The 12,885-nt window shown below is 51.7% G+C and overlaps 1 protein-coding gene across 4 annotated transcripts in view; it reads left to right on the top strand.

Annotated features, from left to right (window-relative positions):
* UEVLD (UEV and lactate/malate dehyrogenase domains) overlaps positions 1-12,885 on the top strand; it is a 215,733-nt gene that overhangs the window by 132,137 nt on the left and 70,711 nt on the right. For all 4 annotated transcript variants that reach the window (XM_030201112.1, XM_030201115.1, XM_030201114.1 and 1 more), the window contains exon 7: positions 7,573-7,681. In XM_030201112.1, the coding sequence (XP_030056972.1) occupies positions 7,573-7,681 (109 nt within the window). The remainder of the gene's footprint in view (positions 1-7,572; positions 7,682-12,885) is intronic.

The raw sequence follows: 12,885 nt of genomic DNA on the forward strand, positions 1-12,885 counted from the left end.
ACATATCGTCCGCAAATAATGCTATGCGGTGTTCTCGCTCTCCTATCCTCATCCCCTTCACCCCTGGATGTTCCCGGATCCTCTTTGCTAACGGTTCTATATATAGGGCAAAAAGAAGTGGGGACAGCGGGCATCCTTGTCTGGTCCTGTTGCGTTCTTGAGGGCCTTGGCATTCTGTCAGGTCCTCAAGGCAGGACTGGAGTTCGTGAGCCCTTGGGCCACTGCCGAGGAGCGGCAGCGGCAGGCAAGACCACCTCGGGACTGGAAACACAGAAGAGCAGTACTGGAACTCTGGACTGGAGTAGTACAAGGCAGACAACTAGAACAGATGAGACAGGAACAGCTTCACCTGCACCTAGCCACCGCTCCTCCGGAGTTGAGCTCCGAAGTGCAGGCGGCCGGCAAGACTTGCAGGATAAGGCAGGAACTGAAGATCCAGAGGACCCACCCTGGGTCTGGGATACACGACGGCGACAGGGCACGGAACTAGACTCAGACAGTGTGCTGCTGCACAGCCACTAGCAAGACCCAGAAGACAGACCAAGGAACACAAGGCGTACAGAAGCTAGCAGGAGCAAGGACTAGGGCAGCAACACACTAGGCAGAATGGGGATCCGGGAATACCCACAGGGTACACCCTCTAGCTAGGTGGAGACAGGATACAGGAATAATCACCCAGGAAAACACACTAGTCAGACAGATACAGGATATACCCTCAGGATATACAAGCAGGGTAGGCACACAGGCTAGGCAAGGCAGGGTTCAGGGTAAAGAGAGCAAACCAGGAGTAACAGGCCAAGGGTCTGAAGCCACAGCCGTTCCACATACCGACTGGGGAACCCACAAAGGCTGAGGCTTCGCATACAGACAGAGAACAAACCCGGACAAAGGCTTCACCCCAACCCAGGGTAAGCCAGGAACAGAGGCTTCACCCCAACACAGGGTAAGCCTGGAGCAGAGGCTTCACCCCAAACACTGGATAAGCCAGGAACAGAGGCTTCACCCCAAACACAGGGTAAACCAGAAAGGACCCGCAGTCCACAGACAGACAGTGGCAGGGAAGACCCCACCACGGAAGGACAACAGAGACACAGACACAGAAAGAAACTGGGCTGGAACCCAGAGAGAGGCTAAGCAGTAGTGCAGCAGACACTTACTAACCTGACCTGGCCTAAGAGCATAACACTTATGCAAAGGCCCTGACTGCAAGCACAGCACTTCCTTATGAAGGCTCTCACTGATGAGTCACCAGCAACAGGACAGAAGCAGGAAGTACACTGACCCCAAAGAGAGGCTTGACACACATAGGAAGTGAGCCCACAGGAAAGACAAGCAGGAGCCATCTTGGAAGCTGGCACAGAGCCGGTGGCAGCCATCTTAGATGCTGGCTCCCTAGAGAGGCATAGCCCACACAGGTGAGGTCTAGTGAAGCAATCAGCACAGAGACTAGAGACAAGACAAACACAGACTGAAGCCAGCAGCTGCTGACCCCCAGAAAGAAGGTAAGGCTGAGGGTGGTCACGGCCACAGACGTGACAGGTCCCTCTTCCTATCGGGAAGAAGGGAGAGTAACTTCCATTAATATTTAAACAGGCTCTCGGACTCCTATACAAGGCTTCCACCCATAAGTTGAAATTCCCTCCTAATCCCATTCTGCCCAACACCTCCCGCAGGAACCCCCAATGTACCCTGTCGAATGCCTTTTCCGCATCCATCATGGCCATTCCCGAATCTGTTTTCTGGGCCTCCCATAACAGATGTAGCGTTCTTCTAATATTATTCCCCACTTGTCTATAAATCCCGATTGGTCTGTATGTATCAATTTAGGTAGCAGTCTGCCCAGTCTGTTGGCCAACACTTTAGCAATAATTTTCACATCTACATTTAATAGGGAGATGGGTCTATAAGAACCACACCTAGTTGGATCTATTCCAGGTTTAGGCAAGACCGTCACCCCCACTTCCAGCATAGATCTCGGGAGCTCCCTTCCCTCCAGGACCCATTTCCCACCGATAGCAACATAGAGCTAACTACACTCTTGAAATGTTTATAAAACCGGGCCGTGTATCCATCCAATCCCGGGGCCTTACCGTTGGGAAGTTTTTTATTGACCCCCTGTATTTCCCCCAGTCCTATTGGCGCCCCAATTCTTTGGCTTTCCTCCTGGCTCAAACTACGCAGGGGGATCTGGTCCAGATATCTTGTTATACTCTCCATCTGTTCCCCCTCCTGTGCTGTATACAGTTCTTTGTAATATTTTAAGAAACCCTTTTCTATGTCTTGATCAGTATACACCCATCCGCCTTTTCCATCTCTTAGTTTCTGTATCGTCGACTTCCCCCTTTTAGCTCTCAGGCATCTGGCCAGCATAGAGCTTGATTTGTTGGCAAATTCAAAATACTGCTGGTGGAGGCGCAATCTCATATACTCAACCTCCGCCATCTGTGTTCGTTCCATCTCCCCCCTAATCTTTTTAAGTTCTGTCCATACCCTTATTGATGGGTTTCTCTGGTGGGTCCTTTCCAGCTTGTTTAATCTCAACTGCAAAGCCATCATCACCTGCCCCCTCTCTCCTTTTTTCCTGGTGCCCCATTTGATCAATACTCCCCTCACCACTGCCTTCATTGCATCCCACAAGGTCGCATCCCCCACTTCCCCTGTGTCATCAATTATCCAGTACTCCTGTATGGTGGCCTTTACCTCCTCCCATACCTGTTCCTCTCCCAACAGAGACTCATTAAGTTTCCAAGTGGTGTTCCTCTTCCTATGTCCCCACCCCTGTAGTCTAATCCACACAGGAGCATGGTCAGAGATTTGAATAGTTTCTATTTCTGCGTCCTCTACTATCTGCGCACAATTACGGTGTACCCACAGCCCATCTATCCTAGTATAGGAACTCGCTGCATGGGAGTAAAATGTATATCTCCGTTGCATACCATGTATCATCCTCCAGCTGTCCACCAATTCTATCTGTCTCAAAAAGTTATGAAGTTCCTTTCTCCCCGCACTCGACTGATATCCTCCTCCACCCGAGTGATCTAAACGTGCATCTGGGGCTATATTGAAGTCACCTCCCACCTATAAACCCACCTGTCCCTCTATAAACCCTTGAATCTCCTCCCATAATGTTTGAAAAAATCCCCCCTGTCCCGTGTTAGGGGCATAAATGTTGATCATTGTTACCTCCTTCAATCCCTGAAGGGCTACGCATCTCCCTGTAGTATCCTTGAATTCGTTTTTAATGATCATCCTACATGTTTGTCTTATCAGTATGGCCACTCCCCCCACCCTTCTCCCGCCCCCCCCCCCCCCCCCCCATGCCTTGGTGTGTCACTACCTCTTTATACAATCTACCTCGTAGCAGATGCCCGTCCCTGGGCCTCAAGTGTGTCTCTTGCAAAAATACCACCTCCCACTTCAACCTGTTTAACTCTTTCATTACCCTTGTTAGTTTCCCTGGGTTGTTAAGCCCATTGACATTCCAGGAACCCACCTTTAATCCCTCTCCCTCCCCCTTCCCTTGCCCTATTCCTCGACCTGTCTCCCCTCCCTTCACGCCAAGCATGACTTGGTCTGTCGGTAGAAAGGATGCTCCGCCCCTACCCCCAAGGCCCCCGCTTACCCCAAGTCTCTCCCCTCCCCCCCCGCTAGTGGGTATTCCTCTTCCCCTTCTACCCCAGCACCCCCCCCCCCCCCCCCTCAACATCAAAATTAAACTTTGTTCATGAAAGTTCATCCAACTTATCCCTGTTCTTTCTCTCTGAAGTCATCAGGAGGCGCTTCTATTGTGCCTCTTCCCTCTGCTTGTCACCATCTGCCATGCCGAATCTGTTCTTGGTTCCACCTCCTCTGGTAGTTGGTGCTCTCGGTCTGGAAGTCCCTCACATCCCAACAGTCTCAGCGCCGCCCATGCTTCTGCCGGTGTCTTCACTTTTCGTGACTTTCCTGCCACCGTGAGCCATATGGCGAAGGGGAAAAGCCATCTGTATCGAATCCCTTTAGCTCTCATGTAGGCTGTCACTTCTCCCATTGCTCGTTGTTTTTGCAGCGTGGTTCCTGCCAAGTCCTGATAAATTCCAATCTTGTAATTTTTCCATTGTATCACCTTCTGTTGTCTTGCCTTTGCCAATATCAGTTCTTTGGTAGGAAAATCCAGAAAACATGCTATGATATCTTTCGGTGTGGATTCCCGTTGGGGGCCTGCACTTCGAGTACCCATTGCAAGCTGATATCTCGTTCCACCCCTTCACTCTCCGGACTTACATAAGTACATAAGTAGTGCCATACTGGGAAAGACCAAAGGTCCATCTAGCCCAGCATCCTGTCACCGACAGTGACCAATCCAGGTCAAGGGCACCTGGCACGCTCCCCAAACGTAAAAACATTCCAGACAAGTTATACCTAAAAATGCGGAATTTTTCCAAGTCCATTTAATAGCGGTCTATGGACTTGTCCTTTAGGAATCTATCTAACCCCTTTTTAAACTCCGTCAAGCTAACCGCCCGTACCACGTTCTCCGGCAACGAATTCCAGAGTCTAATTACACGTTGGGTGAAGAAAAATTTTCTCCGATTCGTTTTAAATTTACCACACTGTAGCTTCAACTCATGCCCTCTAGTCCTAGTATTTTTGGATAGCGTGAACAGTCGCTTCACATCCACCCGATCCATTCCACTCATTATTTTATACACTTCTATCATATCTCCCCTCAGCCGTCTCTTCTCCAAGCTGAAAAGCCCTAGCCTTCTCAGCCTCTCTTCATAGGAAAGTCGTCCCATCCCCACTATCATTTTCGTCGCCCTTCGCTGTACCTTTTCCAATTCTACTATATCTTTTTTGAGATACGGAGACCAGTACTGAACACAAGATATATTGGCACAATTCTTTAATCACCACCTCACAATTACTGAAAATATCCAGTTCTGGGATTCCTTTAAACCGTAAATTATTACAGCGAGATCTGTTTTCCAGGTCCTCCACCTGGTCTTTTAACTGTTGGATTTCTATTACCGTAACAAGTGCCTCTGCCTTTTTTTTTCTGCACTTCAGCCTGGACGATTTCCATCTTCTCTTCTACTCCATCCACCCGTGACCCCAGGTCTCGAATCTCCGTCCGGATCTCTCTCAGTGCGCTTTGAATATCTTTTCGGACTCCTTCCATTTCTGACTTTAACTCTTTAATCAGCCCACCATGTCTGCTTTAGTTATTTCTTCATTATTCTCACTCACTTCTTTGGGGGATTCTTCCTCCAAGTCTGAGGGAATCGCAATTATCTTTTCCACTCCCTGACTGGCTCCTGCCGCCTCCTGTTTCGCCTCCCCCCCCCCCCCCCCGAGTCTGCCGCATACCGAAATTTTTCCAAGTTTTTTTTTGGCGGCATCCTTCTTGTCTCTTTTCCTTAACTTTCTTTGGTTCACAAGTCTCCTGGAGCTGGGTATCTTGGACCCTGGTATTATCCACCTCTGAGTGAGAAACGTTTTGCTTGTAACCACCCAAGATGTTCACCTTTACACAGTCCTCCCAATCGGTAGTCTATACTCTATTGTGGGTCAAGATGCAGTCACCCCCCACCCTCCGTCCATCTATCAGCTCTTAGCTTTTAGTCAATCCAGGGGGAGGCTTTCCTTCAGCTCTTATGTTGCACCTTATCCTGGCGTCCCGATTATTTGCTCAGCCTGCACTGTGCCCTCTACTCCTTTGGACTATTTTCTTCAAGGGGGGGGGGGGGTTGCCTTCACCACCTCTCCTCCTCCGCCCCTCTTATCCATTCTCCACCACTCCTCCTGTTGTCCTCACCCTGCTGACCTCCTCTGCTCTCTCCGGTGCTGCTATTCCCCGACGGGGGGGGGGGGGCTCCGTCACTCTTTCTCCCCGCTGGTCTTTACTGCGTCTGCCTCAGTTCTCACTGGTCCTGGTCCGTCAGGGGCTCTCTTCTCTCTGCCCGCAGCCGGTTCCGGTCTCAGGTCCCGCACCTTGATTTTCACCACGCTCCTTCTCCGGCCTCCATCTTGGCTCGCGTGTTGTGCTCGGAGCTTCTGCGGTTCTCCCCGGTCCGCTGGGTATTCTCTGCCTTCCTTCCCGTGCCCCCTCACTCCCACCAACCCCAGGCAGCTATACGATCTTCCGGAGAGGGGGGGGGGTCCGGAGCCTGTGGGTCCAGGAGCCTCGTTCGGGGTCCGGCGGAGCTCACTCTCCGGCGGCCATCTTGCTGCCCAGCTCCACCAGAAGTCTCACCTTTTTGTCTTGTTGACAGGTCCTCAACGCAGGTGTAAGGCGTCTAAGGCCACTATAGCCCGTTGGATCAGGGAAGTCATCTTTTCTGCGTATCTGCTTTCAGGACGGTCTCCGCCTGAAGCGTTTAAAGCGCATTCTACGAGAGCGATTTCCTCCTCGTAGGCTGAAACGGATGTCCTTTCTCTTCAGGAGATCTGTCGTGCGGCAACTTGGGCTTCTCAGCTCTCGTTTGTACAGCATTACAGACTGGATATGGCAGCGAGGCAGGACGCGCATTTTGGAGCGCAGGTGCTTGCTCACGGAGTTGCCTTTTCCCACCCTACGTAGGGAGTGCTTTTGTACATCCCATCAGTTAATGGATTCATCTGCTGCTGACGACAAGGAAGGGAAAATTAGGTTCTTACCTTGGTAATTTTCTTTCCTTTAGTCACAGCAGATGAATCCATGATCCCTCCCTGTCTGGTTTTTTTTGTTCAGATCTTTCATGCAGATATTGTATCTCATTGGGAGGAGTTGAAGACCAGCTCTCAGAGTTTCTTCATACTGTTCTATGGCAGGAGGTTGAGATCGTCCCTCCTTTGTTTGGTTATTGCTCCGGTTCTGGGGCATTTGTTCACTGTGAGGAAAGTTTACAATGTTTTACCTTTCTTATTCACTCTGCTTTGGAAGTTTCATATACTGAAGGTAGGAGGAGCTAGACGTCCAGGGTCACTGGGTCTTTTCACTGTTCTCTATCTCCACCTGCTGGTAGGCGGATACAACCCATCAGTTAATGGATTCATCTGCTGTGACTAAAGGAAAGAAAATTACCAAGGTTAAGAACCTAATTTTCCCATTTTTGGTCCTGAGTAGGCGGCATATAAGTTTCCTTACTTAATCCAGCACCTGATTTCTCCCTGCCCCATGTCTTGATACCAAGGTTTGTAATGTCAATTAAAGTTCTTGATTCAGTTTGGTTTGTTGTTCTATATCCTTCCAAACAGTAAGTAGCAAAAGAGAAGGTACACAATTACACAAAACAAGACATCAAAGAAAACAGAAAAGAATCCTCAAGACTGGGACTGGAACAATGTAGAAATTTAATGCAAAAGGCCCGACACGGGCTGTGTTTCTGCGCAGAAGAGTACCTGCCTCAGGGGTCAAAATAGTATCCTCTTTGTTTGAAAATGAAGTCCAAAGCAGTCCTTCTAACAGCACATCTAGTTAAACAGCAGGGTATACTGTGTCCAAACACAATGGTGGCTTCTCTGAGCTAACTGAATTAAGGACACATTCTTCTTCTTTACTGGGAGCTTTACTGCATATGTTGCATGTCTGACTGACTTTTCTGTTTATAGGGTATCGCTGATAAAGTTGTGCTTCTCGATCTTGCTGAAGGCACATCGAAAGGAGGAGGAGCTATGGACCTGAATATTTTTAATCTGCCCAACATGGAAATCAGCAAAGGTTCTCTGTCCTTATCTGGGCATTGTATATTGTGTTGGGGGGACTGTATCCATGTTAATTACATGAGAATGGCGTTTTTTGAGGCTTTTAATGTGGAAATATCTCAAACTGCTTTCCACTCACAGTGAAAGATGTTGTCCATTAGTACATTCCTGTCTTTTTCCATTTGTAAATCTGTCAGCCTGAGTAGGTCCCAGGACTCAGGTCCCACAGTGCTGTATACTGAGATGGAGAGGATCTGGTTTTGAATTGTCCATTTCTGGAAGGGTTTGAGCCTCGAAAATGGTACACCCAGGCCCAGGGCGGTTGGCAAGAGGATGATGCCAGCCAGACAATGAATAACACTGAGCTGGTGCCAAGGAGTAGGTGCCTCAACCTTTTAGCCAGTTAGAATCCCAGAACTGCCTAGGATGCCACCTGGGCAATGTGATGTTCAAAGATGGATAACACTAATAGGGGGAAACTTTTTTATTATTTATTTAAGTCTCACTTCTTTATGTTTCCATCGAAATTCAACACCATAAAAATAATTCTCATGTCGCACCTTTGGATTGGCTGAAATGAGAAATCTTCAGTAATCGTTTCTCATGAGAAACACAGAAACAGTAAGTAAAAGTGATTCCATATCATCATGCTGATCAATCCATAGACTGGTGGGTTGTGTCCATCTACCAGCAGGTGGAGATAGAGAGCAATCCTTTTGCCTCCCTATATGTGGTCATGTGCTGCCGGAAACTCCTCAGTATGTTCTCTATCTCAGCAGGTGGTGGTCACACACAGCAGCAGCTCTGGCTAGGCCTCCAAGCCTAATTTTTAGGTTTTGTTGAGTGCCTGGGGTTGAGGGCTCTTCTTGAGCAAGTGCAAACCTGGTGGCGCCAGGTCCCTCCTTTTCTCCCCCCTCCCGCTGGCTCCGTTTAAAAAAAAAAAAAAAAAAAATTTTGGACGTCCTTAAGGGCGTTTATTTCGACGTTTATTTAAACGTTTATTGCAGCTACTCACTGGGACACCAGGTCGTTACAGCTCGGAGCGAGAAGCAGGTAATTTTTACCTTTTTATAGCGGACAGGGGGTTCCCCGATTGATCTCCATGTGGCCTATGGCGTCGGAGGGCAAGGGCGCGAAGAATCGCTCCCTGGACCGCGTGTGCGCTTCTAGCGGGGATGCGGGGGTTTTAAAGTCTGATTCGCCCTTGGTGGGTGTCAGTTTGGAGGCCGGTCAGTGTCCCGGGTCTTCCTCCTGCGCGGCGGTTTTTCCCGCCATAAACGCCCATCCCCCGCTGCTCGCCTCCGACATCTTGGCTGGCCACTCTGCTCGGACGGCTTCTTCTTGGGCCGCCCTTGAGCTGGGAGACGTTCATGCCATGGCCGCCCTTGATTTGGGCGACGGCAAAAAAGCGGCTAAAGTTAAGCGCCGTTCTTCCCGCGCGGCTCCTTCGCGGAGTGTCGTGCCGGACGCCATCTTGGATGCGCAGCATGTTGCTCCCCCGCTCTTGCGAGCGCCGGTTGAGGGTGCGTCTAGGGCTGTGGCCCAGGCTGCTGAAATTCACAGTCTGGGGGGTTTCTCCCCCGAGTTTATTTTGCTGCTGCATCAGGCCTTCCTTATGCAAAACGCTGCCCCTTCTCCCTTGTCCGATAACGGGGTTGAGGCCCCCGGAAGTAAACGCCCTCGGGTGGATTCCCAGGCCTTAGAGGACGCTGTTTCCTCTGATGTAGATGAGGGCAGCGTATCTGAGTTCTCCCAATGGTCCTTTGGGGATTCCTTGGAGGAGACGGATTCCCGCTCGGATGGAGCGGATGACCCCTCTGCAGCGCGGATCTTTCGCTCAGAGGATTTGCCCAACCTGTTACTGCAGGCCATGAGCATTGTGAAGATTTCCTCTCCAGAGGACGTCTCTCCCTCAGCCCCTGTTGGCTCTGCCATTATGCTGGGGACGAAGCGCCCGCCTAGAACCTTCCACGTGCATGATGCCATGCACACCTTAATTTCGGCTCAATGGGATGTCCCGGAAGCGAGCCTCAAAGTTGCTAGGGCTATGTCCCGCCTCTATCCTTTGCCTGAAAGTGAACGTGAGGCCTTTATTTGGCCTACCGTGGATTCTTTAATCACTGCGGTGACTAAGAAAACGGCGTTGCCGGTGGAAGGTGGCACGGCACTAAAGGACGCCCAAGACAGAAGATTGGAAGCGGCTTTAAGGTCATCCTTCGAGGAGGCTGCCTTAAGTTTGCAGGCCTCAGTTTGCGGCTCCTATGTGGCCAGGGCGTGCCTGACGATGGTGCAGCGGGCTTCCCCCTCGGATCCTTCCTTGAGGGCTGACTGGCCGGCCCTGGAATTGGGCTTGGCTTATTTGGCAGACTTACTGTATGATGTCTTGAGAGCCTCGGCTAAAGGCATGGCTCAGACAGTCTGCGCGGCGCTGGCTTTGGCTGAAACATTGGTCTGCGGACCACGCCTCTAAGTCCCGCCTGGCTAAGTTGCCTTTTAAAGGCAAGCTGCTCTTTGGGGTCGAGCTGGACAAAATCGTGACCGATCTCGGCATGTCTAAGGGCAAGAGGTTACCAGAGGTCAGGACTCGGGCTAGTGCTCGCCCCGGTATCTCCAGAGGACGGTTTCAGGAAGCCCGTCGGTACCGCCCGGGCAAGTCGGGCTCCTCTGCCCCCTCTTCCTTCAAAGGAACTTCTCCCCCAGGCAGCATTCCTTTCGCAGAGACCGCCGTCCCGGAGGTACGCCCTCCGGTCCTCCCCCAGGGTCTCGTACCCAATGACGGGGTCCTGATCCATGGCCCAGTGCAGATTGGAGGACGCCTGTCCTCGTTTTTGGGCGAGTGGACCAGAGTAACTTCAGACGCTTGGGTGCTGGAAGTCATCAGAGACGGCTACAAGTTAGAGTTCTGCCGACCCTTAAGAGACGGGTTTGTACTCTCTCCCTGCAAGTCTCCAGTCAAAGCTGTGGCAGTGCAACAGACCTTGGACAACCTGATAAGCCTGGGTGCGGTCGTTCCGGTGCCAGAAAATCAGATTGGCAAGGGACGTTACTCCATTTACTTTGTGGTACCAAAGAAAGGAGGTTCTGTACGGCCTATCCTCGACCTCAAAGGGGTCAATCGGGCCTTGAAAGTGCGGCACTTTCGCATGGAGACTCTCCGCTCTGTTATAGCGGCAGTGAAGGCAGGAGAGTTCTTGGCTTCCTTGGACATCAAGGAAGCGTACCTGCATATTCCCATCTGGCCTCCTCATCAACGCTTTCTGCGTTTTGCAGTCCTGGGCCGACACTTCCAGTTCAGAGCCCTCCCTTTCGGGTTGGCTACTGCTCCGCGGACCTTCTCCAAAGTAATGGTGGTCATCGCGGCCTTCCTGCGAAAGGAAGGAGTACAAGTCCATCCTTATCTGGACGACTGGTTGATCCGAGCCCCCTCTTATGCAGAGTGCGGCAAAGCTGTGGACCGGGTGGTTGCTCTTTTGAGCTCCCTGGGGTGGATCATCAACTGGGAGAAGAGCCAGCTGCGCCCGACTCAGTCCCTGGAGTATCTGGGAGTTCGATTCGACACCCAAGTGGGCAGAGTGTTCCTGCCAGACAATCGGATTGTCAAACTTCAGGCTCAGGTGGACCAGTTCCTAGTAGCCTCTCCTCTTCGGGCTTGGGACTATGTGCAGCTGTTGGGCTCTATGACGGCCACGATGGTAGTAGTGCCCTGGGCCAGGGCTCATATGAGACCACTACAACTCTCTCTGCTGCAGTGCTGGACTCCGATGTCGGAGGATTATGCTGTGCGCCTTCCCTTGGACCCAGCAGTGCGCAAGGCGCTGAGCTGGTGGATGCAGACAGACAAGTTGTCTGCAGGAATGCCTCTGGTGACCCCGGAGTGGATTGTCGTCACGACGGACGCCTCTTTGTCGGGCTGGGGAGCCCACTGCTTGGGAAGGACAGCGCAGGGGCTCTGGTCTCCTGCAGAGGCAAAGTGGTCTATCAACCTCCTGGAACTCAGAGCCATTCGGTTGGCGCTTTTGGAGTTCATCCCGGTACTGGCGTTGAAGCCAGTACGGGTCCTGTCGGACAATGCCACGGCTGTGGCCTATGTCAACCGCCAGGGAGGTACCAAGAGCGCCCCTCTAGCCAAGGAGGCCATGAATCTATGCCAGTGGGCGGAAGCGAACCTGGAACAGCTGTCAGCGGCCCACATTGCCGGAGTCATGAATGTCAAGGTGGACTTTCTCAGTCGCCATACCTTGGAGCCCGGAGAGTGGCAGCTATCTGCTCAAGCGTTCTTGGACATCACGAAGAGCTGGGGCCAGCCGAGCCTAGATCTGATGGCGTCATCGGCCAATTGCCAAGTGCCAAGTGCCGCGCTTTTTCAGCGGAGGATGGGTCCCTCGATCCCTGGGAGTAGATGCTCTTCTCCAACAGTGGCCGACACAAGAGCTTCTCTATGTGTTCCCGCCCTGGCCCATGTTGGGCAGGGTGCTAGACAGGGTGGCAAAGCATCCGGGCCGGATAATCCTGGTGGGTCCGGACTGGCCCAGACGTCCCTGGTATGCGGACTTGATCAGGCTCTCAGTCGACGATCCTCTGCGGCTGCCAGTGGAGCAGGGCCTGTTACATCAGGGTCCCGTGGTGATGGAGGATCCCTCCCCCTTTGGTCTTACGGCCTGGCTATTGAGCGGCAGCGTCTGAGAAAGAAGGACTTCTCAGACAAGGTCATCGCCACTATGCTGAGAACGAGGAAGCGCTCTACTTCTACTGCTTACGCCAGGGTTTGGCGTACCTTTGCAGCGTGGTGTGAAGCAGGCTCACTTTCTCCCTTCACTGCTCCAATTTCTTCAGTGTTGGCGTTCCTGCAAGAAGGTCTGGAGAAAGGCCTGTCGCTCAGTTCCCTTAAAGTCCAGGTAGCGGCTCTGGCTTGCTTCAGGGGCCGCCTGAAGGGTGCTTCCCTGGCTTCGCAGCCAGATGTGGTGCGCTTTCTCAAGGGAGTTAATCACCTGCGCCCTCCTCTGCACTCAGTGGTGCCTGCGTGGAATCTCAACCTGGTGCTAAGAGCCTTGCAGAAGCCGCCTTTTGAACCCTTGTCTAGGGCATCTCTGAAAGACCTGACGTTGAAAGCAGTCTTTTTGGTGGCTATCACTTCAGCCAGAAGAGTTTCCGAGCTCCAGGCACTCTCATGTCGAGAGCCTTTTCTGTAGTTCACTGAGGCAGGAGTGACTATTCGCACAG

Source organism: Microcaecilia unicolor, chromosome 4 (assembly GCF_901765095.1).
Source record: "Microcaecilia unicolor chromosome 4, aMicUni1.1, whole genome shotgun sequence".
Lineage (NCBI taxonomy): Eukaryota > Metazoa > Chordata > Amphibia > Gymnophiona > Siphonopidae > Microcaecilia > Microcaecilia unicolor.